The 24,186-nt window shown below is 31.7% G+C and overlaps 1 protein-coding gene across 1 annotated transcript in view; it reads right to left on the bottom strand.

The window, feature by feature from the left end:
• The window catches only part of LOC129228516 (protein ELYS-like), an 85,291-nt gene that overhangs the window by 49,233 nt on the left and 11,872 nt on the right, over positions 1-24,186 (bottom strand). The window contains exons 5-13 of the mRNA XM_054863196.1: positions 23,654-23,762; positions 21,212-21,337; positions 19,956-20,040; positions 18,771-18,930; positions 15,800-15,941; positions 15,612-15,696; positions 14,433-14,520; positions 8,463-8,524; positions 5,205-5,327 (exon numbers count right to left, since the gene is read on the bottom strand). Coding sequence (XP_054719171.1) covers positions 5,205-5,327; positions 8,463-8,524; positions 14,433-14,520; positions 15,612-15,696; positions 15,800-15,941; positions 18,771-18,930; positions 19,956-20,040; positions 21,212-21,337; positions 23,654-23,762 — 980 coding nt within the window. The remainder of the gene's footprint in view (positions 1-5,204; positions 5,328-8,462; positions 8,525-14,432; positions 14,521-15,611; positions 15,697-15,799; positions 15,942-18,770; positions 18,931-19,955; positions 20,041-21,211; positions 21,338-23,653; positions 23,763-24,186) is intronic.

Below are 24,186 nucleotides of genomic sequence, written 5' to 3'. Positions count from 1 at the left end.
ATTAAATACCTCAAGATTTCTAATCCTTTTTTAGCTACTGTTACTTGATTACTGTCTAAGACATTTTCCCATGACTTTAAATTAATTTCCATGACTTTTGATGAAAATATCAATTTTCCATGACTTTTCCAGGTCTGAAATTTGTTAATATTTTTTCCATGACTTTCCAGGATTTCCATGACCCGTACGAACCCTGTTTCTCTCGTACTTGATAGTTTGTTCCTTCAGCCATACTCAAAGGATAAAAAGTGTTCTCAGATATTAAGTGTAAAAAACTAACTATCCATCTAGAACAAACGGCAAATCCCGCTGCAACATTCCCCATATGAAAAAGAATAAAACCATTGAAAAGATATCGTTTAAAAAAATGATAAAGGTAAAAACAGTTCTCTGAATAAGTGAAAATCACTCATTCCCCCCCCCTCCTGATGTAAAATAAACATTCTTCAACTAAAATAACTAAATACTCTTTAAAAAAAAAAAAAAAATCTTTACAATTTGAAATATTTTGCCAAACAAACAAAAAATACAATAAATTACATTAACAGTAGCTTTAAAATGTAAACAAATGATCACACAACTCTTTTGTTGATAGCCAAAGTCGCCAAGCCACCACGTTACTGTAAATCAGCCGATCAGTGAGCGAAGCTAACTCCGACCGATTAACGTTCCCATCTTTTGAACGAAAACTTTTAAAACTTCATATATTGCCTAATTTGTTCCTTCCATCAAAGATAAAGATATTCCACTGCACTGATCTTGGTAATTTATCTGGACGAAAATAAAATTTGCTTTGTCTTTAAATTCCATCATCTTTTCCTTTAATAATGTACTGATTAGTTTGATAATCCTTAAAGTATTCTTGACATTGGTGCCAAAACTCAGATGGATTTGAGCCAAGAAAAAATGTTGCTTGGTACGGTACTTTCTGATTCATTTGGTTAAGAAAACCTAAAGCATCGATCCGGTCACATAATTCAACTACTACATAGAGTAAAGAAATTACATAGAGAGGCCCCGCTATGCTAAGAAATTGAAGCCGGAAATTGCACTGCTGTATCCCAAGATTCTTAGCTTCTTGTTAATTATATCTTAAGATACCTTTTGATTTAAAACATTCCATTACTAAAGCTCAATTGGTTGTCAATTTAACCTAAGATTTATTGTTGCAAGTTTATGAAGCACGTTTTTGAAATTGCATTAAAATATGAATAAAAATGCAAACCAATTCGTCAGCTACTTCATTTGGTCCCTTTGTAAGATTGGTGAAAACTTCTCGTAAAGCAATCATTTAATTATAACCCCGCCCATCATTGCACCGCTCTATCCCATAATTCCGGCTTCAATTTCATCTTTTTATCATAGGCGGAACCTCTCTATGTATATTTCTTTACTTTACGAACTACCACGACAGAACACACGTTTTGCGTGAACCTTCCAGTACTTTACTTTAAAATATATAACGGGACCTAAAATCATTGCTTTCAAGAAATGAAAAAAGGCTTCACTCTCTCTCTCTCTCTCTGTTTTATCTATTATCAACTGACATACCACAGTAGGAAATTTCATTACAAAAAGCAGAACTGGCTTTCTTATTGTCCTTTGGCAACGGGTTAAATATTTATTTCAGTTCTTGCTCAACAATAGGTTAAAATTAATATTCATCATTTGGGAGATATAACCATCCAATGTTTAAATTAATTAATTAACGAAAACGTTTCCAATTTGATCCATCGCACTTCAAAACCATGCTTGCCACAACTTAATTACACACAAAAAATTTGATCAAAATTGGTCGAGCCGTTTAAAAGCCTTATGGTGACAATTGTCCACACAGAAGAACATTATATATTAAGATAAGCTAAAATAACTTTCAACTTTACAAAGAATTGAAATCTTTGCAGAATGCAAAACCATTGGAATCTCAAAAACGGCATGTTCATGTAATTGTTTGGCAATAAATGTGTTCAATCTCAGCACATCTTAAAAATATACTTTCAATTTTACTTTTATATTAGAAATCATGAAAATTCATTTGAACTACAACAGGTGTTTTTTTTTTTTTTTTAAGTATGAAAAGCATTAAAGTAAAGTGGATTTCTGAAAAAAATGGAAAAATTTCATTCATTGTGCAATATCTCAGTTTCTTTCACTTTCCTAGCCCAACAAAATCCCTCCTACTAACTAATTGACATTACCCCCAATAACTATACACAAAAGTAAAGTTACACACTGCTACATTTACTGTATTTTACGATTATTATTTTTTGAGCAGAAATATAAATTCCATATATGAATGGTGAGTATGGAGACAAGGCATCCTGAAACTCCTGCATCACAAATTGGAGAACATTCATCATGAATACAAAATTTATCTTGTGCGAAACGTCCCTCGAGAATGTGCATTCAAGGAGCTGAATTTTGTTCCTGTACTATATTTCAAGAAAGTGAAAAAAAAAAAAAATAGTCCATCAATGTTCTTAGTTGTTATTAGAACCAAATTATGTTTCCCATTTACCTTCATTTCCTTTACAGAGGGAAAAAACATCTTTTTCCCTATGCTTTTTAAAGCCTAAAATGAAAAATCATTTTGGGCTTTAAAAAGCTGACTTCTGAGTCAATGTAAAGTTGATATTCTTCAGGGACTCGAATGAGCTGAAGAATTTTCTACATGAACTGAAGTTGTTGATATCCTTTTACACTGAATCGTACAACTATCTAACAAACACAGCCATAATGAGGAATAACCAATTTTATAAAACCGGAGAAAATTTTAGCACCACAGAATTATTTATTCCTATGTTGTTCAAGAGAGACATAATACAAGAAACTGTATTGACAAAAGAAGGTGATCACAAAATTTCTAGTGGTGACAGAAATTTCAGCTGTAAAGCATTTAGTCTCTCGTATTCAAAAATTAAAAAGTGATGTGAAACCATAGTTATGTATAACACATGCTTTTTAAATGAATAATTCCTTCTATTTCAAATTACAAGTTCATTAAAAAATATTTTCATTATTATATGTGTTTTCTGAAGTAAAAATAAGAAGCTTTAAGAAAAATATTCCAAATTCCTTTCTTTTATACCTTCTTAAGGCTTTTATATCAAAAACTAATTTCCTTTGTATCCAAACACACAATTTGTTCTTCTACACCAATTCTTGAAGAATATATCTATCGCATCTCAACTCGAAAGACTGTGTTGGTGGCACCCTCATGGTTGATAAAAGCTCATCTATCTAGTTGTGCTAGGCAGTCTTTACCTTAAGTGCTGGTGGAGATGTGTTGGAGCACCAATAGTTTGTTTGTACCAAATGTTATAGTTACTTAATAAAATGATTTTAACTAAGTTTTATCCATTTGCCTTCTGAACATACAGTCTGAGGCCTCGGTGGCCAAGTGGTATTGCTCAGCAACTGCTTGCAAGCAGAGAGGCATGGGTTTGATTTCTGCCAACTGCCCTGGGTGTTCTTCTGATTTCCTTGTGTTGTAATAAATCTGAATTGGGCTATCTGTCTTAGGTGTCTGAGCAAAAGTTGGGCTTCCACCTAAATGGGGCTCAGTCAAAACGGAAGCCGCTCATATTAGTTTCAAAAACGAATTAACGCCTTCATTATCCATAACCTTAGGGTGCTCCATGGGGCATCAGAAGCAACAAACACGTACAGTCCACTATGAATTAACCGAGTGAACCTTACCAATATCCACAGGGTAAAAACAACTCCCATATTTTGCTATTAAAATTATTTAATTGGTAAGAGGGAGAAGATGCTCTGCATTTATCTTGAAAAACTGCTTGATGTAATGTTTATTTATCAATTATTATTATTAAGAGGGAAGAAGGAACAAATTGCTAATTGGTAAAAAGTACTTTACACAAAAAGATGCATCAGAATTCCCTCTTTCCCCCCTCCTTTGTTCGGAGGAATACATGTGCACAGCTAAAACAAAATTTCTGGTCTGAAACATGAAAAAATCCCAGAATTCTAGAATGCAGACTTGCCAACCTTATGAAAAGAAAAAACGAGAGATCCAGTCAAAGCTTTACGGGAGAAAAAGGGAGATTTTAAACGATGCTATAATATGTAAAAAACTGTTACAACAAGTATTTATTTGATTTTTTCATGAAAGAGAATTCACTTGTATAATCGCTCTTATAAGTTTGTAGATATTTCTTTTTTTCAGACATCGCTAAAGATGAATGTTAAACTACAACGCACGCTGTAGATCAAGGAGCAAGATGAAAACACGCGGCGCAGTTAGCATGCGTCTGAAAACTGAACGATATCGCGAAAACGGCAACGGCGCATGCGTGAGATAGCATTTCGGTCGACACTCCGAATGCACCCATCGGATGTTTGCTGCTCACCTTGCGTTCGACGAACCTCACCGGTCGATCGGTAAGTAACCGGTTACCGCATCCGTTACCATTCTAAGCAGTTGATTGGTTGATTGGAGTATGTGATCATTAGCTGTCACGTGATTAACTAACCAGTCGTGCTCGTCGAACGTAAGCTCACTGAGCAGTGCGGGTTTGCTCTGCTAGCCACGCCATCTATTAGGGCTGTGAGTAACTATTTTAAGGTAAAAAATTAAGTTTAATTTTAAAAAAAAAGAAAAAAAACCCGTAAAGAATAAAAAAACGGGAGAAATGGATACTCAAACGTACAACCGGGAGAATGGAGTAAAAAACGGGAGTCTCCCTTGAAAAACGGGAGAGTTGGCAGGTCTGTAGAATGTAGTGCATAGCTAGAACACAATCATTAATGAACACAGTCAGTAATCCTCATATATATAGTAGCGAATGACCGAGTTAACGCTCCTGATCTCATCAACAATGAAACTCGCTCCACGGCATGACGATTTAATAATATTTTTAGTAATGTTTGACATGCAGGGAAATGCTTTATTGTGACGAGGCTGAGCTGAATTCGGTATCTTAGCTGTTTTACTGGTAAGACTGTCAGTTTAAGAAGAGTGAAGAAACAAAAAAGTGGTCAACTATTAACACTATCTACTGGAGTTTAGGGTTAATCCACTGGAGTTAGGGTTAAAATTTCAACCATCGAAATATCACCAAACAGGCAATTGCTTCGTTCAAATGTAGAAGAGTAGAAGCAATTTTTACCCATCATACCTTGATGTGCAACTTTCTAGTATATTAGTTATTTTGTTATTTGGAAACACAATGATGAAAAATTACCAAAGGCACTCTTTCAGCTCCTCCATGAATGTCAGTTACCAAGCCACTCATGATTAAAGATGAATAGATTTCTTTCGGACTTATTACAACTTGTGGACTCTGCTCAGCCATTTCTAGCAGAAGCTAAAGAAAACAAGCAACAACAATGTATAACAAATTATCAGTAATGTAATTGTAATGCCAAAATATTTTTCATAACTAATATAATGACAAAAATGAAGCATAAAAATAACATTGGTATGAACGATATGAATTGCTAATTGGCATTAACAATGGCCGCTTTTTAATTAGTATTTCAGAGCTGCAGCAATGTTGGAAGTTTATTTCAAAACATATTTTAAATAATCAAAGCATTAGAGTACAGTTATTTTGCTTTAAACCAAAGTTAATGGAAATCAAATTAGCAATGTATCTGTTTTTATCATCACAATTCAAGTGTGGGAGGGGGGGAAGTACTGTGTTGCCTTAAATTGTGTAGAAAATCTATCCAAGCTGAGCTGAAAGCAGATCCTTTCAACTCACTGATAAGCTCTATATGCAACTCACTGATAAGCTCTATATGCATGTACATACTGACACATGATTAGGGCAGAGGTTTTAAATAGTGTCGTGTGCTGCATAATTCACACTTTAATTTCTTTCTTAACTTTAGTTTAATTTTAAAATTAACACCTGAAAACTTTTGTATTTAAAAGATGAACAATGAAAGGTTGGATAGTAGTAGATTTTTTAACACAATTATCTTTGACAGATGAAAATATATTTAAGCATAATGGTGGTCCTGACCAGACAAAAGCAACAATGATTAACAAAGGCAGTAATGGGTGGCAAAGCTCGTATGGGTGGGCAAGAGTGGCAACTGCTCCCTCACTTCTAAAAGTAAAGGAGCTTTGCTCCTCACTTTTTAGAGTTAAAAATTGACAATCGATTGAAAAATGATTTTTACTTTCTTCTATATCTAATATATAGAAGAAAGTATTGGATTCGTGCAAATTTTCGAATTTCGAATTTTGACGGATTCGAACGTTTTGAGGTGTGCTGAGTCCATTTCGACTATTTTTGGAAAATGTCTGTCTGTCTGTGTGTGTATGTGTGTGTGTCACGTCTGTGTGTGACCAGTTTTTTGTGGCCGCTCTACAGCAAAAACTACCGCATGAAATCGAACGAAATTTGGTAAACATATTTGCCCCTATGTGAACTTGTGCCCATTGGTTTTTGGCGCGAATTCCTCCAAGGGGGGTGGAGCAATGGGACGTTTTTTGAGTTACGCGTGATTGCTATTCCTTAGGAAGTAACTGGCGGAATCAAACAAAATTTTGTCCATATGTTGCCATTAACAGGAACAGGTGCTGATTCAATTTTGGTGTCAATAACTCAAATGGGGGTTGAGCTATAGAACGTTTTTCGTCGTCAATTGTGACTGCTGTATCTCAAGAAATAATGAACGGAATGAAAGAAAAATTTATTGGCAAGAAGTCCTTAGTGAATATAAGAGCTGATTTTATTTTGGTGTCAACCGCTAAAAAGGGGGTAGCGCAATCGCCCGTTCTTTTTTTCCATTGTGAGTGCCCTATCTCAAGAAGAAATGCTACGTTCTGGTTGAAATTTGGAATATATGTGAATCCATATGTAAACAGGCTTTGGTTCAATTTTGACACCAATCGCTCCAAGAGGTGTTGATTTTTTTTTTTTTTTTTGAATAAAAATAGCTTTATTAATGCAACAATAAGAAAGATAAATCGTAATAGATTGTCATCTGCATATTTCCCGTGATTTTAATTGTATGGAAATGATCGGAAATATTATCTCAATGATTTAAAATTTTTAACTGTTGCCATCTTATGTTTGTTAACAAATGAAATATTTGTAATTAATTCAAGGAAGGCTTTTAAAATAACTTTCAATTTTCGCTCTCTGCTTTGCTTTTGCAATAATTCAGACATTGGGATGGTCGTCAAGTTTTTGCATGTGTAACTTTGTTTTCATTGGGAATATTGCTTCCTCGTCAAGCATGGGGAGGGATAAGAAAAAAAAGAAAAGTATAGAAGAAAGTTTCGTGATGGCCACAACATACTAGTTTATTGGGTGGATTGATTCACTTCATGAAAGTAAAAAGAAAAAATTCTAAATAAATGGCCTTTTCTCATCTTATTTCATAAGAATGGAACTTTGAAATGGAAGGCAAAGGTCAATGGTGGCCATCCATCCCTATTTTGATATGATACCCCACTTTTTAATCAGTAATATTAAAACCCAGTAATATAGTTCAATTGTACAAAAAAAAAAAAGCTTCATGCCCCCTGACCCCTACATTTTAACCCCCCCCCCCCCCCCCACTTTTTTACGGTAGTAGTCACCTATGATAATTACTCTACTCAAGGACAGATAGAAAGACAATGAAACAAAGATATTTTAAAGAAGACATTCAATTGAGAACCAACTGATTATTTTGATAGAATGAAAGATATACCTTGTTTTGATTTTCTTGCTATATTTTCCGTGAGGATAAACTACTCTTAAACTAAGACAAGAGAGACAATATTCTGTCACCTTTTTTTTTTTGCAAAAAATGAATAAAAAAACATAAAACCTTCATGGAAAGAGTATTGAATTAAAATAGTGAAAAACATTTAACATGAAACTGATGCGACCAAAATATTTTTTCATGTTAAAAGATTTGTATAAAATTTTACAGTATACTGTATGATTTACTGCAAGATCATTTAACAGACTTCTCATGTTAAGTGTTTTCACAAGAAACGTATTTACTGTGGTTGAATCAAGTTTAAATAATTAGAATAGTTTGGGTACACATTTTTAAATTATTTCTCACATTATGTTAATTTATTTTGTTGTTCTAAATGATGTTTATTTTTATGCCAGTATTTTATGAGCAAAAATATAGTAAGCATAATATAAGTTTTAAACTACAAGTAGAGCTTCTTAGTACAAGTCAAAATTTGCAGTGCCTCCAAACTTGTGATCTAAAAGTTCTCACTATCATTGATATTTGAATAAATTTATAAATTGAAAATTAATGTTGAATTAGCAAATGAAAAATACCATTTAATAGTACAATGTATTGTGATTGTGAGTAAATTAACTATTTAAATATTGGAAGTTCAATGCATGGACAATGTTGAAAAATAATTTAAATGACCTCAAAATGGTTCATTACAACATGAAGTTAAAAGAGAAGTGTACACTTCTCAGAGATGAAGAGAAACTTATGTTTAATAGTAAAGAAAAACAAATCACCTTTTTTTGAAAACTGAGATATGTTCCTTTACAAACACCAATTTCAGAAAAAGAGATTATTTCTGCAAAAGACATTAATAAAGATAATTAGAAGAAAATAATAAAAAGAGCTTTGAATGCATTAGTATTAATTGGGTACAATATATCTATGATTAATTAGAAATATTATAAAAATACATTAAATATATATATATATATATTGTTACGAATTCTATATTAGTAATTATTGTAGTAACGTAACCTGTAAATAGTTTCTTGTAATGCATATACAACCCCTTTACATTCGGCTAAAGTATACGACCCCCTATTTCCTTTTTTTTCATTGATAAAATTTGACAACGGTCTACGCATTTCGGGAAGCGTTTGGAATCTTGTGGAATATTTGAGAGCTTTCTTTCGATGTTTATAAAAGCGTCCTGCGTGATAAAAAGTTAGTTTCGATTGAGAATTTGTACTGAGAGTGTATTAGCTCTGTTTATTGTGAGGCATTTCGCTGTGTTGTTTTCGTATTTGGAAGTAAATACGTGTGTAACCGTTGAGTTTACGGTGTTGATTGATACTTGTTTAATTGCTAATGATTAATTTAGCAGTTGTTAACGATTTCTCCTGTACATAGTGTAAATAAAGCTCCTGTGTTTTTATCAAGAACTGTGTCGTCCTTTCAAGAAAGTTGGAAGTCTCGCCGGATCCGCTACAATATATATATATATATATATATATATATACAGTCAATTTTTGATAACTCAAATCTGATGGCCCGACGAAAAACTTCGACTTACCGCTAGTTTCAGTTTTCGACATTTTAATATTAAAAACCAATGAATATTTTAATTAATATTTACAGATAACTGACAAAATTACAGAACTTAAGAGTTTTTGAGCACGATATGCACAGTTTCGCCATAAAGTGTTCAGATGACGAAGTTGTGTCTGGTCTTGAACTTCTGCAGCCATCCAGCACTGGTGTGGAAATTTTCTATGTTCAGTAATATAGCGAAATTCGTTGCTTTCTCATGCAGCAAATCGTCCATAATTGGATACTGCTGGAACCACTTGAATTAAGCTGATTCTACTTCAGGAAAGTTGCACATTTTCATTTGTTTCAAATTCGGATTCATGAATTCGTACCTCTTTTGAAATTTCTCTATTAATATTGTTGACAGAGTATTTGGAGCTATATTTCAATGCATTATCTTTCTTTTTTATTGTTGGATACCTTTTAATGTTATAAATAACATTTACTTTACTTTCTAAATCCAAAATTTTTAGCTTTCGTTTAGACATCTATAAAAAAACTCTGTCTCTTTCAGCCATGAAGAGGAACGTAGTACAGCAGCATGTCTACGTGTAAACAGTACAGTATAACAAAAGAAAACAAGTCATACTCATTTTCGCACGTGTAACTACTTTATTGCACATTAGCTCAACACTCTCTTTGCTTAAGAGGTCTATTGTGCAGGAATTGTAAGTGAAGGTGAATGAATTTTTCTCTCATAATCACTTGAAATATATATATTTTTCTTTTTTGTGTTCTTTCGAAATAAATTTCAAGTCAGCTTTGAAAAAACTTCGTGTTAAAGGTAGTTAACTTTGAGATAATGAACATAATTAGCATAGAGTTAAAGACAAAGGGATCGGGACTTAATAAAAACTTCAAGTTATAGTAATATTCGAGTTATTGGACTTAGAGTTATTGCATATATATTGTATATATATAAAATTTCTATTAATTCCATTTTTCAAAAGAAATATGGTGGTGCTCCCATCCCCCCAATGGGAGGATTGCACCACCATATTTCGGAGAGCTAAAAAAAAGAAAATCCAGCAACTTTTAAGTATGATAAAATAGTCTCAAGCAGAAAAGTGTGTCATTAATTTTATGAACAATGCAATATACATGAACAATGGGGTTGTTTCCTTCAGTCAAAAGTACTACTTTTAGGCACTGAAATTGTTTTAAAAAAAAAACATGAAGCTAGTAAAAACTTTCATTTTCCCAATGCATAATTTTTAATTAGTTTTTTTAAATGTCTGATTTTGGAAATAAGGTGGTGTAGTCTTTATGACATCACAAGTGATGAATTTAGACACGCGGGCATGCTGAATGCTTGCGCTTGCAGTTTACCACGTTTCCAGCTTGTGATGATTAAGAAGTGAATTAAATGTTGCGCTCTATGATTGTTATCAACCATATTATTGCCAGTACATGTAAGTAATGAAGCGACTTAAATATTGAGCTTTCTGCTAATGACATCAGTGAGTGGCATTTTATTACTTGTGATGTCATGTACAGAAGCATAAGAATGAAATTGAATCTGCGCACCAATTAAAATAATCGTTAAAAAATATTAAACTATGTCAAATTATTTTTTAAATGGTTAAATCTAGAGATGAGTGGTTCATGAACAAGCGGGTCAAAAAGAACAAATCCTCAAAATGAACGGATCCGTTCGTTCACTTAAAAAATGAACGACCGCTTTTTGAAAGGTGAGCAATTTGGAACATTGTATTGATTCTTCTGTGATAAAAACACATTTTTTTAAAAAAGTGACATGCATCTCCAAATTTCTAACTCTCATTTCATCTCAAATTTCCTTTTTCTCAGTGCAGTACGATGTATTCATTTCAAACCTTCTTACTTTCAGGTTTTATTCATCATTTTTCTTTAACCGTTTCAATTCATTTGCACTTTTCCAATGCAGCCATTAGTAATGTTTTGTGTAACTTGTTTAGGCTACTAAGAAAATGTTTGGGCTACTGAGAAAATGCCCACTTCCTGTCCCTGCAACAGCTAAAGTCCTTTTCACGCTTTCTGTCGCAAAATTATTTCTAAATCACTTTTTTGGCCATCCTTTCATTTTCTATAACATCTCAATCAACTAACATCTATTTGACTTTATTTTTAACTTACTTCCAAAGACTTCCAAGTCCCTTATTCAATATCCAAATATTTTAAAATGGATTATTGCTATATACATTTTTTTTCCGTATTTAAAAAAGTGTTACGGTTTTTTTTTCTGTTCTCATCGGTACTGTGAAATAATTTTGAAGCTCCCTAATATTTACGTGGGTCTCTTTTTAGCCTACCTTCCCAGTAAAAGTCAGAGAAAGAAGAAAAAAGCATGAAAGAAGGCTTAATGCATCTTAAAAATATCCTGAAAAATAAAAAAAGTCAAAAATAAATAAAATAGTTAGATAAATATTGAAAAATTAAAAATTGGAAAGTAGGGTATTGAGATGGGGAAAAATGTCTGTCCGTCTGTCTGTTGTTCTGTCTGTCTGCCCCCCCCCCCAATAACTTTTGAATGAATAGTCTGATTCGAACAAACTTTTTTTTGTTCGAAAGATCTCGGTGAGGACACCTCATTCCCATATTTCACTTTTTGATTTGAACTAATTTTGTTCAATTTTGAACAGTTCAAAAAAACTTAACATTAGCGCCTACAGGGAAATTCAAGGCAATTCCGAACTGTGAGGTGAATTTGCTTCAAACAAACTTTGTAGGAAAAAACTTTTGAAGAAAAGCTTGTATATAAAATATCTTTTTGATTTGAACAATTTTCCATTCAATTTTGAACAGTTCAAATCCCTTAACATAAGCGCCTACGGGGAAACTGAAAGTCAATGTAGATTCTGTACTTGAAGGCGGATTTACTTCAAACAAATTTTGTTGGAAATAGCTCTTGACGCCAAACTCTGATTCCGAGAATTTAGGGGCACCTGACTCTGACTCCTGTGCCCGATAATTAATCGGACTCCGACTCCCCGACTTCAACTCTGACTTCTTAGCTTTGGCAAAAATTTATACACAGAGGACAGATGACTGACTCCGATTCTTGGATATTCGACTCCGACTCTTTCATCCCAAAATGAGATTGACTCCCACTCCGCAGCTATAGTTTTGACTATGAAATAATTATTGTTGATATGACTTGTTTTTATTTTCACGCTAAAGTTTTTATTTAGGCATTCAGTTTTTGCCGAATAAACTCGAAGTCATTTATGTTTCTACATTAAGATATGTGCAGACGATTTTTTTTTTTTTTTGACAATGAAAATTATTTCTTTAAGTTGACATTTTATTGTTTTTATTTATTTTGGTAATTGCATGAATTCATTTAAAAAAATATTTTTGACAACAGGAGAAAAAGAAACGATTCTTTTTTTGTTGATATGATGTATTTATTTTAATAAACTTATTAATTTTAATTATTATTTTTTCGTTTTGAAAGCTGTTAAAGAATTTTTTAATGGAAAAAAATTGTATAAGCTGCTTTGTTTAAAAGGTGCTTTTTTTTTTTTTAAAGATTAGTGAGGAATATTTTATTCCTAGAAATCAGCTTAAAATATTAAAAAAATAGTTTTGAAACAATTTGTGATTTTAGCTATTTTTGAGAATATTGATCAGGTACTAGAAAGTAGTATGGGTATATGGGAAAGTAGGCTCGTTTAGTTCTAGACAGAACTTCTTGTTAAACTAAGTTATCCGGTACCCCGGCTCAGCTACCAATTTATTTATTGTTACCCTTTTCGTTATACGTGGTCTACTGGCAATACTTTAAGTATACATACTGTGTTGTTGCTGGGAAAATTTAATAACTTAAGTTTTTTTGAAATGCTGAAATGGAATCTGTGATTTTTAGAATGGAAAACATGTCTTACAAATCGGCAACTAAGAAATATTTTTCAATATGAACTATGATTGCTTTATGCATTTAAACCTGAATAAAGTTTTTTGATTCCTTTTTAATAGGCTTATTTTCTTACTTTTAAATAATTATAGTTATCTTTCCTTCGAAGAAGATCTGATCTAATGAAACACATTGAATGTGCGAGAGTGTGTTGCGCAGAGAGATCACCTGCAACTTTTTAAAATGAACCAAATAGTTCAAATGAACGAGTTAAATGAATGAATCAAAAGAATGAATGATCCTCTGATGAACGGATCATTAAAAAGAATGACATTGCCCACCTCTAGTTAAATCCTATGTTTATAAGCATGCTCTTTCAGAAAAAAAAACTTTTGAAATTCCAGAAATAACCGAATTGTGTGGCTATAACGTAACAGCTGCGAGGTTCCCTTAGGTGATGAATTATTATATCTAAAAAGCATTTTTCTAATGAAACAGCTCCTTTGTTTAACTATTCAGAAGCTGCTGTTTCAAGTCTTTAACTGAATCCTTAGCCTACAACTAAAAAAAAAAAAAAAAAAATAAGCAATTATGTTTTAAACTAAATACAGTAAAGCTTCAATGAGTCGAAATGACGAGTCCTGAATGGATAATCCCACTATTTTCCATAAGCAAGAGTTCAGTGATTGGAATTATTCCATAAACTGAATTTTAATCCTCCTGGCAGCAAGTCTGAGCATTCTCGGGCTGGTCTATGGAGTTTATCATCGAGTAGGTGTGTCCTACTGCTAAGAGGGTTAATTGGACCTAGACAAAATTTAAAACTGTCTACAAACACAAATAGTTTCATTAAAATTTTCTGTAAAAGCTGCTGCGCTCCTCCCGAGGCTTATATAGCGTATAACAGCCCTCAGTTATATTTACGTCTGTTTCAGTATTATTAATTGGAGGAATCCCAAAATCAGTGACCAACATTCGTCAAAAAAAAAAGGAAAACATAAATGTCTTTTAAAAAAATATATTAAAATTGTCTGAAAACTTAAACAAATTTCTGTGACTGACGTTTGTGTATTCATCTATATTATCTGGGTTTGAAGTTAATACATTCTATCCTTTATCTGTACAAAATCTGAAAAACAATTTAAACATTTTGAATGTATTTATTTATTTGATATGTGTGACTTTTATGATCATGTCTTTTCATAACATTAATACAAAAAGTGCTTTCTTAAATTATACCTAAGTTGTGATTTAAAACCATGTTCAACAGTTATTTTAAAGAAATAAATTATATTTTGTTAACCATTTAATACAAGAAAAAGTTCAAATAAGTACTTACGAAAGTCTAAAGAAGAAGGGAAAAAGAATTCTTCAGCAACTGTTGTGTATTTGAACTTTTTTATGCTCTGTGGAATTACATGAAGACTCTAATACAGAAAGAAACACTGGGTGAATAGACTTTAGGAATATGCAAAAGAAATTAAATTGAAGTTATATATGCTTAAGTCAAAAGTATCTTCATGATATAAATTATTTGAGGTTTGGTGATTATAAGTTGTCTGTAAGTGGTATCTATTTGGAGAGTGCCTTTTTTAGGATTCCAACACTCATTATTTGTTCATTGAAATAAGACTTTTTATAGCCTTATTAAAACTAAGATTTTCTTAAATTTTTCTTCTTTCTATCACAGCACATCTAGGAGCGTGCTACTGTTAACAGTATCAGAAACATGAAAATCATGCTCTATTTAATGACTTTCAAAGGATTGAAGAAAATTGTTTTTAAGTACAATGCGTTCTTAAACAGCATTTTAAAAAACTATTACGGAGAATCCGGGACCCTGAAAAGTTCTCTTTAAATAGAGAAAAATCGCAGAGTGACGTTAAACAGATAACCAATTTTATGTTTTAAAAAATAAATTATCAAACAGAAATAATACAAATCAAAGATGATATAAAGCAATATATATGACGCCAAAATTGAAGAAACCTTTGTCCCTACTACTTTGCTGTAAGTGTGAGTCTCGACTGTGATGAGCTGAGAAAGAAACAATTCAATGTTATGTACAATTTTAAGCATTACATTTGGTGCCCTAGTCAGGAAATCTGGTTGTCAAAATGAAATATTTGATTGCAAAATAAACTTAAAATCATTTATTTTTAATTCTGCTTGATAGAAGCTATAATTTTCATTGCATGAACTTGCATTTATATTGATTGAAAAGCATTAATTGGAAAAATGCTAAAATTAGACATTGCCAATACTAAAAGCACATGAATAAAAGGCACTTAATGTGCTCATTTTGGTGGCATTCAAGCAAATTTAACAGCAACCCTCTATGTTTACTTCCTTTATCATGTCTAATGAAACAGGGTATAGGTTTCTTTAATTAACATTAAATTAACATCATATATAAGTATTATTGCATTTTGCGGCTTTATTAACACAAAACTTGTGTAAATTAATTTCATATTATTATTTATTTATTTATTGAACAACAAACAAAATTGATAATTACCAATAGTGCATCACCATCGAGCTTTTGTTTTACTTCCCTCAAAGAAAAAATGCCAAAAAATGGGCTCAATACAGAAGGATCACATCTAAAAGTTGTTACGAATGAAAACATAAATGAGTGATTTCTGCAAAATTTATGCAGCTTAAAACATATTAAAAAATAGTAAGCAAACAAAGTGAAAATATTACTTCAAACAAAAAGGCATCTGAGCTTGATACCATTGATTCAAATCAAACAGTATCATGTGATATGCAGTTGGGTAATCATAGGAGTGCGACCAAACTTCCCACGAAATGTAGCATAAACTCATATTTTCATTGCTGCAATCACCTATGGAATGGAAAATGCAAAATTAAAAGCAAAAAATTTTACATAGAGTTTTTATGAATAAAAATTTTAAAAACTAATATAAAGAATATGGAAATTTATTATGTCTCTCTATTACTTAGAGCAATGCAATTATGGAATAAATAGAATTGTTTAATTATTTAACAAACATATGTTATTAAATAAAACCCTTTAGATTGGGCATGTTTCATTCATTCAAAAGTACTACTTTTAGTCACTGAAATTGATAGAATAAGCAAAAAAAAATAAATAAATAAATAAATAAATAAATAAAAATAAAAAAAGAACAGAGCGAGGAAAGACTTTTATTTTCTCAACCTTTGATTTTAATTAATTTTTCAAAATGTCCAATTCTGAAAATAAGGCTTGTTCTTTATAACGTCACAAATGATGATGTACTATGGCGGATCTGTATATGGCGTTTCCACGCTATGATAATCAAGAAGGGAATAAAATGACTGCGCTCTGAGCTTGCTATCAATGATATTGTGGCCAGTACACGTGAATAAAGATGCAAATTAAATATTGAGCTCTGTGAATAGAATTTCATCATTTGTGATGTCATTGGCAGAAACGTAAACAATGAAAGCACGCCAATTAAAATAATTTTTTTTTAAATATTAAACTTAGTCAAATTATTTTAAAAATGGTTAGATCCTATGTTTTTAAACATGCTCTTTAAGAAAAAAATACTTTTAAAATTCTGGAAATGACCCCATTACTCCTGAAGGAGCGTATTTGAAAATATTTTTACACACCAATTCAATGGATGACGTCTGTTCGTCTTAATTTGCATATTGTGTCCCATCGTTAGACACTTTTTCAGTTAAAAAAGCCCCGCCGATTCTCTATGGGGTTTAAATAATGACTTCTTGCTGGCCTGTCCAGATTTTTCCCTGAATTACAGTAAATTCCTGATTATCCACAGATTAGGGTGGCATGGTAACTGCGGATAAGTAAAATTGCGGATAATCCGAATTATAGGTAAAAAATGATACTGGTGTATACAATAGCTAAAAAATAGAAATAAAACTCACACATATAGAAAATTATAGCTAACATCAATAACATTGATTGCAAAAAATACATGAAAAAGCTAAAAACAAACGATAACATAATCATAAGTCACCATCGTTGAAGAAAAGAAATTATTTAAAGACCCGCGGATAATCCGACCGCCGATATAATCGGGAGTTTACTGTCATCTCAAACCATGACTGTGATCCTCAAGACACATGGCAACTTACATTGTCTTGGTGAAACAAATAATCGTCACTGGTGATAAGGTGTGCTACAGGTAATAAATGTTCAGCTAGCATATCAACACATGATTCTGAATTTAAGAGATCTCAGACGAACACAACTGGTGGTGCTCCATTAGCTGCAAAACCTGCCCACACTCATTACAAAGCCGCATCCGAATTGTTTGGAAAAAAAATGTTTCGTTTTACAAATCATGCCAGTAATGGTGAAAATCATCTGTTCCGTGCAAATAAAAAATTTTGTCATCAGAAAATATGGTATATTTCCATCGAGAACCAACAGAAAAGTGTTTCTTAGTGAATTCCAATCAAAGCTTCTTTTGAACCTTTGTAAATTGTGAATGTGATCGTAGTTTAGCACATGTAACATAGGAATTCTTTTTTGCAAAACATTACGCACCATTTGGGTAGTGCAAGGTACATTCATTTAACTTTTAATTTGAGTAGAAATGCATTTTTTTAAAGCCAGCTCCATGAACGATTGCTTGTTTCTGGCACTTAGTAAGTGTGAGAAGCTTGCCTGTACGCTTTTTCTAGCCATACTCTTTTGGATTCTTCAAAAAATTATAAATTACTATATTAGATCTGTTTACCCTTCTTGCAATTTCACGTGCACTAATTCTACATTTTTTGCAAGCATTACTTTGTCTCTTTTCACATTCAGAGAGTAGTGTGCTGTTCAGCCTGATAAAAGTCGAGATTAAGCGAACAATCTTACTGCGTAACAGATTTGAGTTATTGTAAATAATCATATTATACAACTAAATATGCAAATTTTTGTTCCCGGACGCAAAATAAATGTGTGCCTTTAGAATTTTTCCCCAAGTGGCAAACTAGTAAAACCTTAAATATTCATGCAATTTAATAATTTTCAAAAACATTTAGTTTGTTTGAAAATGTTTCGTTTCGTGTATTTTTATCATAAAAATATTTGCATTATTTTCCAACCAAGTAGCACCTAGAATTGGTGATTTTTTTCTTGTCCTTATAAGTTTTGTCATGGCTGTACACAACAGAAGGAAGAAATCTGCAACTCAGAAAATATGAAGGGGGAAGTGGGTCAGTTAAGTTTATATACATCAAAAATTAATAGTTTTAAAAAGGCTTATAACTATTCTTTTAAAAATATATTGTAGAAGTAAAAAGTTAAAAAAAATCAATTAAAATGGCTTATTGTATTGTTTCTATTTTAATGAGTTAAGCATTGAAAATAAACAGATTTAACAGCATTTTCTTAAAAAGCAATGCAAAAGCATAATTGGTTTAGAATGCAGAATTAATTGAACCATTTATTTCAAAAACCAATCAAGCTAAACACTCTAAAAGTTCTAAAAAAAACATTTTCATTCTTATTTTAAAAATTTTCCATAAAGATTACAATATTTTAAACTGATATGTATACATATTTAGATATATTTCTTTCAGTAAAAAGTCTTGCAATTGAGATTGAATGATGTAATGTGATGATATAAATGCTTTCTTAAAATTATAAACTTTGTTGCTTGACTGATTTTTGAAATAAACCGTTCAATTGCAAAATGATACATACTGTCACTTCCAGGCACAGCATCTGTGTCATGATGAACATCTGCTTGGGATATAGTTTGACACGACAGAAGACGAGTTCCGAAAGATGGATTTAGTTGCAAAGGCATAAATGGATCATTCGTCATGGGATATTCAAAGCGTTTGTTACAACTACGCAGCTCCTTAAATAATATGTGCAATGATCAATAACTAGTGTAAACATAAGGCAGATGTAACAAATATAAGTGAATAAAAGTGACAGTGAACATTACTCCCATAAAAGCCTTTTTTTATATACATAAGTTGTTCAGCTGAAATTTTTGACTCAAAGTAATTCGATTTTGTACTAACAGCAGAATTGATTCAATATTACAAAAAGGAAAACAGCACAAAATCTACAAGAAAATAATTTATTTTTAACGGTATTGGATGATTTTAAGTTTCTTCAAATCCCAAAATAGCAGAAATGGTGAGTCGTAAAAAGGTCAAGATGACCTAAGACCCCTTTTAAAATGCTTCTAGGAGCTTCCCTATTAAGAGACCTTTTTTTTAATTCCATTTCAAAGGGAGAGGGGGGGGGGGAGTTTTTTATATTCAAATTAAGTTTCAAGAACTTTCCATTTGTATTTTGTTATTTTTCCTCAAGATATCTGTGCTTCATAATACAAATTTGTTTATGGGACATTTTTTTCATTGATGTTCAAGTTGCTCAATTTATATTACGGGATTGAATCAAGGCTATTTTTTTTTCAATTTATATACTTGAACATATTTAAAATTTTGAAAGCAAAATCAATGCTTTTGATTTGTGGTTATTAGCCCTCATTCTGCTAGCTAAACATGTCTGAGTCTCAACAAGTATCCACAAGTCTTGTCACTTACATAACTTCTGTCAGTGCAAAAGGCTCCCTGACCAAGGTATTTCTAGATTTTTTTTTTCTTGTGCTCATGATATTTCTCTCACCATTGTATTTTTTGTATTACTACATTGCATTGTTATAACGTACAGCAGCTGAGAGCAGATATTTAATAAAATATAATATTATTTTCTTGTTTCTTATGTACTTTTTCCTTCAGCAAAATAACTCAGTCCTTTTGATCCAAACCAATAACATGCTAAGTTATTAATAATTACAAATTCAAACTTTGATAAAATTTCAAATTATTTTCCTTTATTTTGAAGAAGAGGGAAAAAAAGTTAACTTACAATGTAAAGAAAACCAAATGAGTCAACATACTCTCTTTTGAAATAGGTCAAAGAGTATAAAGTAGCAACTGACACATCTTGAGGCCTGAAAAATTATGCAAGGAACAATTGTTTACCATAATGCAATGATCAAAAGCGTAAAAGAACACTGCAACAGTTAAAATTATAAGGTGATTATCTGCATAGTTTTTCCAGAGTTTGAAATTTCTTCAAACAAACATCTTCAACAGGGTGGGTCGTTTTATTATTAATTACAAAAAGAAGCTAAAAGGCCATGAGTGAATGAAGTGGTAAAGTATGAAATGTTACTGTTTTCAGAAAAGTTATTATGAATGCATTGATTTGAATAACAGTTCAATTTTCAAAATGTTCATGTGTTAACCCATCTAATCAAGTTATTTTATAAATTGATTAGAAAATTCTTAAGTTGCATTCATCAAAGAATGAAATAGATTTGTTTTCTCCACCAAAGGATACTTAATAAGTAAAGTAAATTTTTGAGTATTGCTTATTTTACCATGTTCTTATTTCAAGTTTTGTACAATTGAAGAATAGTCCCAAAAAGCGGGAGCACCCACATTTATTTTCAACATTACACCAGTTGTGGGTGAATGTTTGTTATACAAGGTTACTGTATATCAGAAACTTTCAACTATAAATGACATAATCTTTACTAATAATAAAGCTGAAAGTCTCTCTGTCTGTCTGTAGGATCTCTGTGATGCGTATAGGGCCTAGACCGTTCGGCCGATTTTCATGAAATTTGGCACAAAGTTCGTTCGTTTATAGCATGGGGGTGTGCACCTCGAAGCGATTTTTCGAAAATTCGATGTGGTTCTTTTTCTATTCCAATTTTAAGAACAAAACTATCATAAGATGGATGAGTGAATTCAGAAATTATCATAACGTGGAACCGTAACATGGGCACAAGTCAATCGGCGAGAAAATTCACCATACATTATTTGTAAATATACAGGTGAACCAAGAGAGCTTTTAATTTTTCTATTACGGGCAAAGCCGTACCGGTACCACTAGTATGGAAAATAAAAGGGGGATACGCTCACATTTAGACCACTTTGTACTTTAGTCTCTATATAAAATGATAAATGAGTTTTTTTTTTATGAAGGAAAAATAAAATTGCTGATAATCAATACTAGGGAAAAAATTAGTTTTTATTCATACTGCAGATATTTATAAAAATAAACATTGTTAAAAAGATTTAAATTGCCGAACAAAATGACAAAGAAAAAATTACTTTTGTTTTTCTTTTAAAGGACCTCTGATAATCCACAAGTAGCAAAAGTTTCTAGGATCATTTTCAGGTTCTTGAAAAGCAAAGGTAATTGTTGGTTGCTCATCAGAGCCGCTTGTTACAGTGAATCTGAAATGGTAATATTTTTAGTTACAAAAGAAAATATCATCAATTGCACATTCATAGGCATTAGCTCAGAGCAAAAGATTTTCAGCAGACCATAACTGAAATATAAAAAAATGTACAAGTTTTAAAAGCCATGGGATATTTATATGCATTTTTTTTTTTTTTTTTTTTTTGCATTTATGACCAAGTCAGAACACTCTCTGGTGCTTCGGGTAAATATTAGACTGTCCCAAAATTTTATGGAGAATTTTTTTTTTTTGGAATTTCAACTCGCATACCATGGATAATTGTGACATATTACGCAAATAACTGTCGTGCAAAATTTTAAACCATTTGAAGAGTATTAAGTAACAGCTCAACACCCTTAAAAGTTTTTAAAAACCTAATTTATTGAGAAATATTTTGTTTCTCTAAGTTTTATAAAATTTACACAACACAAAAACACTTTCTCTTAAACTTTTCTTTTAATAATGCACTATAATTGAAATTTTAAATCTTCTTTTTGCTGAAATTACTTTTTAAAAAATTTTAATGGAAATTTCACCAATTTTTAGTTTGATTTCCGCCATTCGAAAAACGAGTTGACGCTGTTCTACATCATTAGTAAGTTTGAAATAAAAATCTCTTGATCTGCTGCAATCATTTACTACCTTCAATGCCAACACTACTTCCTGAATTTGGTGTAATCATTTCTTTTTGTTCATGTATGAAATTAGTATAAAATTTCATTACAGAAAACAGGTTTCAAGACTGCTCTGTAACAAAATCCAACAATGGCTCACTCCAAAAAGAATTTATATCTAAAATCCTTACCAGATTTTGGTTGGTGTAAAGCTTTAACCATGGCAGCTTTTTCTTTGGAGGTGCGAGATCTGAGATAAAACCTAATGCAACTAAATCCACACTTATATACTAAAAGTTCTCCATAAAAATTATTAGGTGCTATAAGAGTCATTTCACTATTAGTTTCTTTATAGTTCCTTTAGTTGTAGAAGGTGTAGGCCATTATGTGGCTCATTGCAGCTACTGGGGGCATTGAGCCAAATTTTTATATAGATTTGCTGCCATGAGCAGACATATTCTTTTTAATGCTTGGATCTCATATGATGGTAGCTTTAACTCCTTGCAAAAGCACAAAATCTTCAAGCAATAAATGCCTTTTGCCATCCATCTTGCTTGGTGAAAAGCACCAGGTGAACTAAGCATACTAAAAAAAATGTGATCAGCCTCACTAAGAACAATCAGTGATAGCTTTAAAAACTCTAAATAATCACGACAAAGTTGGATTTCCTCTTTTAGTTGTTGCCTAAGGAACTGTACAACATGATTTTGTTTATTCTATAACCACTGCTTTTTATTTTCTATTAAAACATAATCAGTAGTGTGTTTATCAATTGATTCATAATTATCTCGGCTTATAATATTTCAAAAATCTTTTAATCGAGCAAGAATGGCAAAGTGTAATCCTGATGATGGATAGAACAGTTCAAATACATTAGTAGCCAGGATTTCTAGTATATGATGTCTATATCCCAAAATAGGAGATGCTTTTGAAACTCATGCTGAATTTAAAAACTTACCTATAAGTTAAAATGAAACTTAACTATAAAAAATAAAAAATAATTAAAACTTAATCAAAAATGAAAAGAATGTAAGATTTAGTTTGTGTACAAAATGCTAACATGCAATTTTAACTTTAGAGCGTAACTTAAGTCGGGAACAAAACGACAATGTTCTGCAACATACGATGGCGGCTAAATTTAAGAGGTTCCGAGTTCTGAAAATACTAAAGCTAACCAGAACTGATTGCTTTTAATGTGAAAAACATTAAGTTTTAATCTTTATTATGCTTTAAACGTAAAAATTAGTAAACAACAAAAATATTTTTATGTGAAATATTTATTGCATCATACATATTTTGTGTCAAAAGGGGGAAAAAAATACTTTGGATGTTCATGAGAGGTCTGTTAATCTTAAAATATTTGGTTAAATTTCTTTACCACACCTTTAAAATGTCATTTGGCGCAACTTTAGCTGGTATGCATATTGATTTCAGAAAGATTTTTTTTCGGGGGGGGGGGGCAATCTAGCAAATATATTATTTTATATAGCTTTAAATCATTCTCACTTTTTTACAACACAAGAACAAATAAATAATAATAATAAATTAAAATGCAATGGTAAGGAATTAAAGTTTTTTGTTTCATTAAGATTTTTTCTTCAACTATAGATACAAATAAAGAATAACAGCACAATTAAAGTAATTAAAAATATGTTAGGCAATGCAATAACCCCGATGCATAAAATGTTTGTCCTTACTGCAGTGAAAAGTCATGAAGATCCCATAACTGGATTCCACCAAAGCTGAAGCCAACTGCAAGGGTAGCAGAGCTACGAATATACTTTAAAGCTGTTACAAACACATAATCTGAAATTGAAAGGGAATGAGAGGGGGCATGAGAGTATACTATAATAACAGTGTACAAGAAAAGGAACTTTGGGCTGCAGGATGTTTTAAAGTGATTTTAGAATAAAATTGCTTTTAAGCGTATAGAGAAAAAAAAATCTGGTGATTCACTCTTCTCGCAATCTTTGTAGAAGAAATGGGGAGGTATGGTCCCGAGTGCCATTCTAGCTGATTCCAAACAACAAACTACTAGGTCAGGTGCAGCTCTACTGAAGTGAATATTTGATTACAAAACTTATGTTCCCTCTTATTTGATTTTAAGGTAATATATCTATTTTAATACAATTATAGTAAGATCTGCTCATTTTGGGGTAATTTCAATTGGAAATTAGGGGATCAATGAAAATCTGACCTAACTTCAGTCCTCCTCATCTTTTCATCCATT

The sequence above is a fragment of the Uloborus diversus genome, chromosome 8 (genome assembly GCF_026930045.1).
Source record: "Uloborus diversus isolate 005 chromosome 8, Udiv.v.3.1, whole genome shotgun sequence".
Taxonomy (NCBI): domain Eukaryota; kingdom Metazoa; phylum Arthropoda; class Arachnida; order Araneae; family Uloboridae; genus Uloborus; species Uloborus diversus.
The sequence above is the reverse complement of the archived record's forward strand: the minus strand, read 5'-3'. Positions and strand labels throughout refer to the sequence as shown.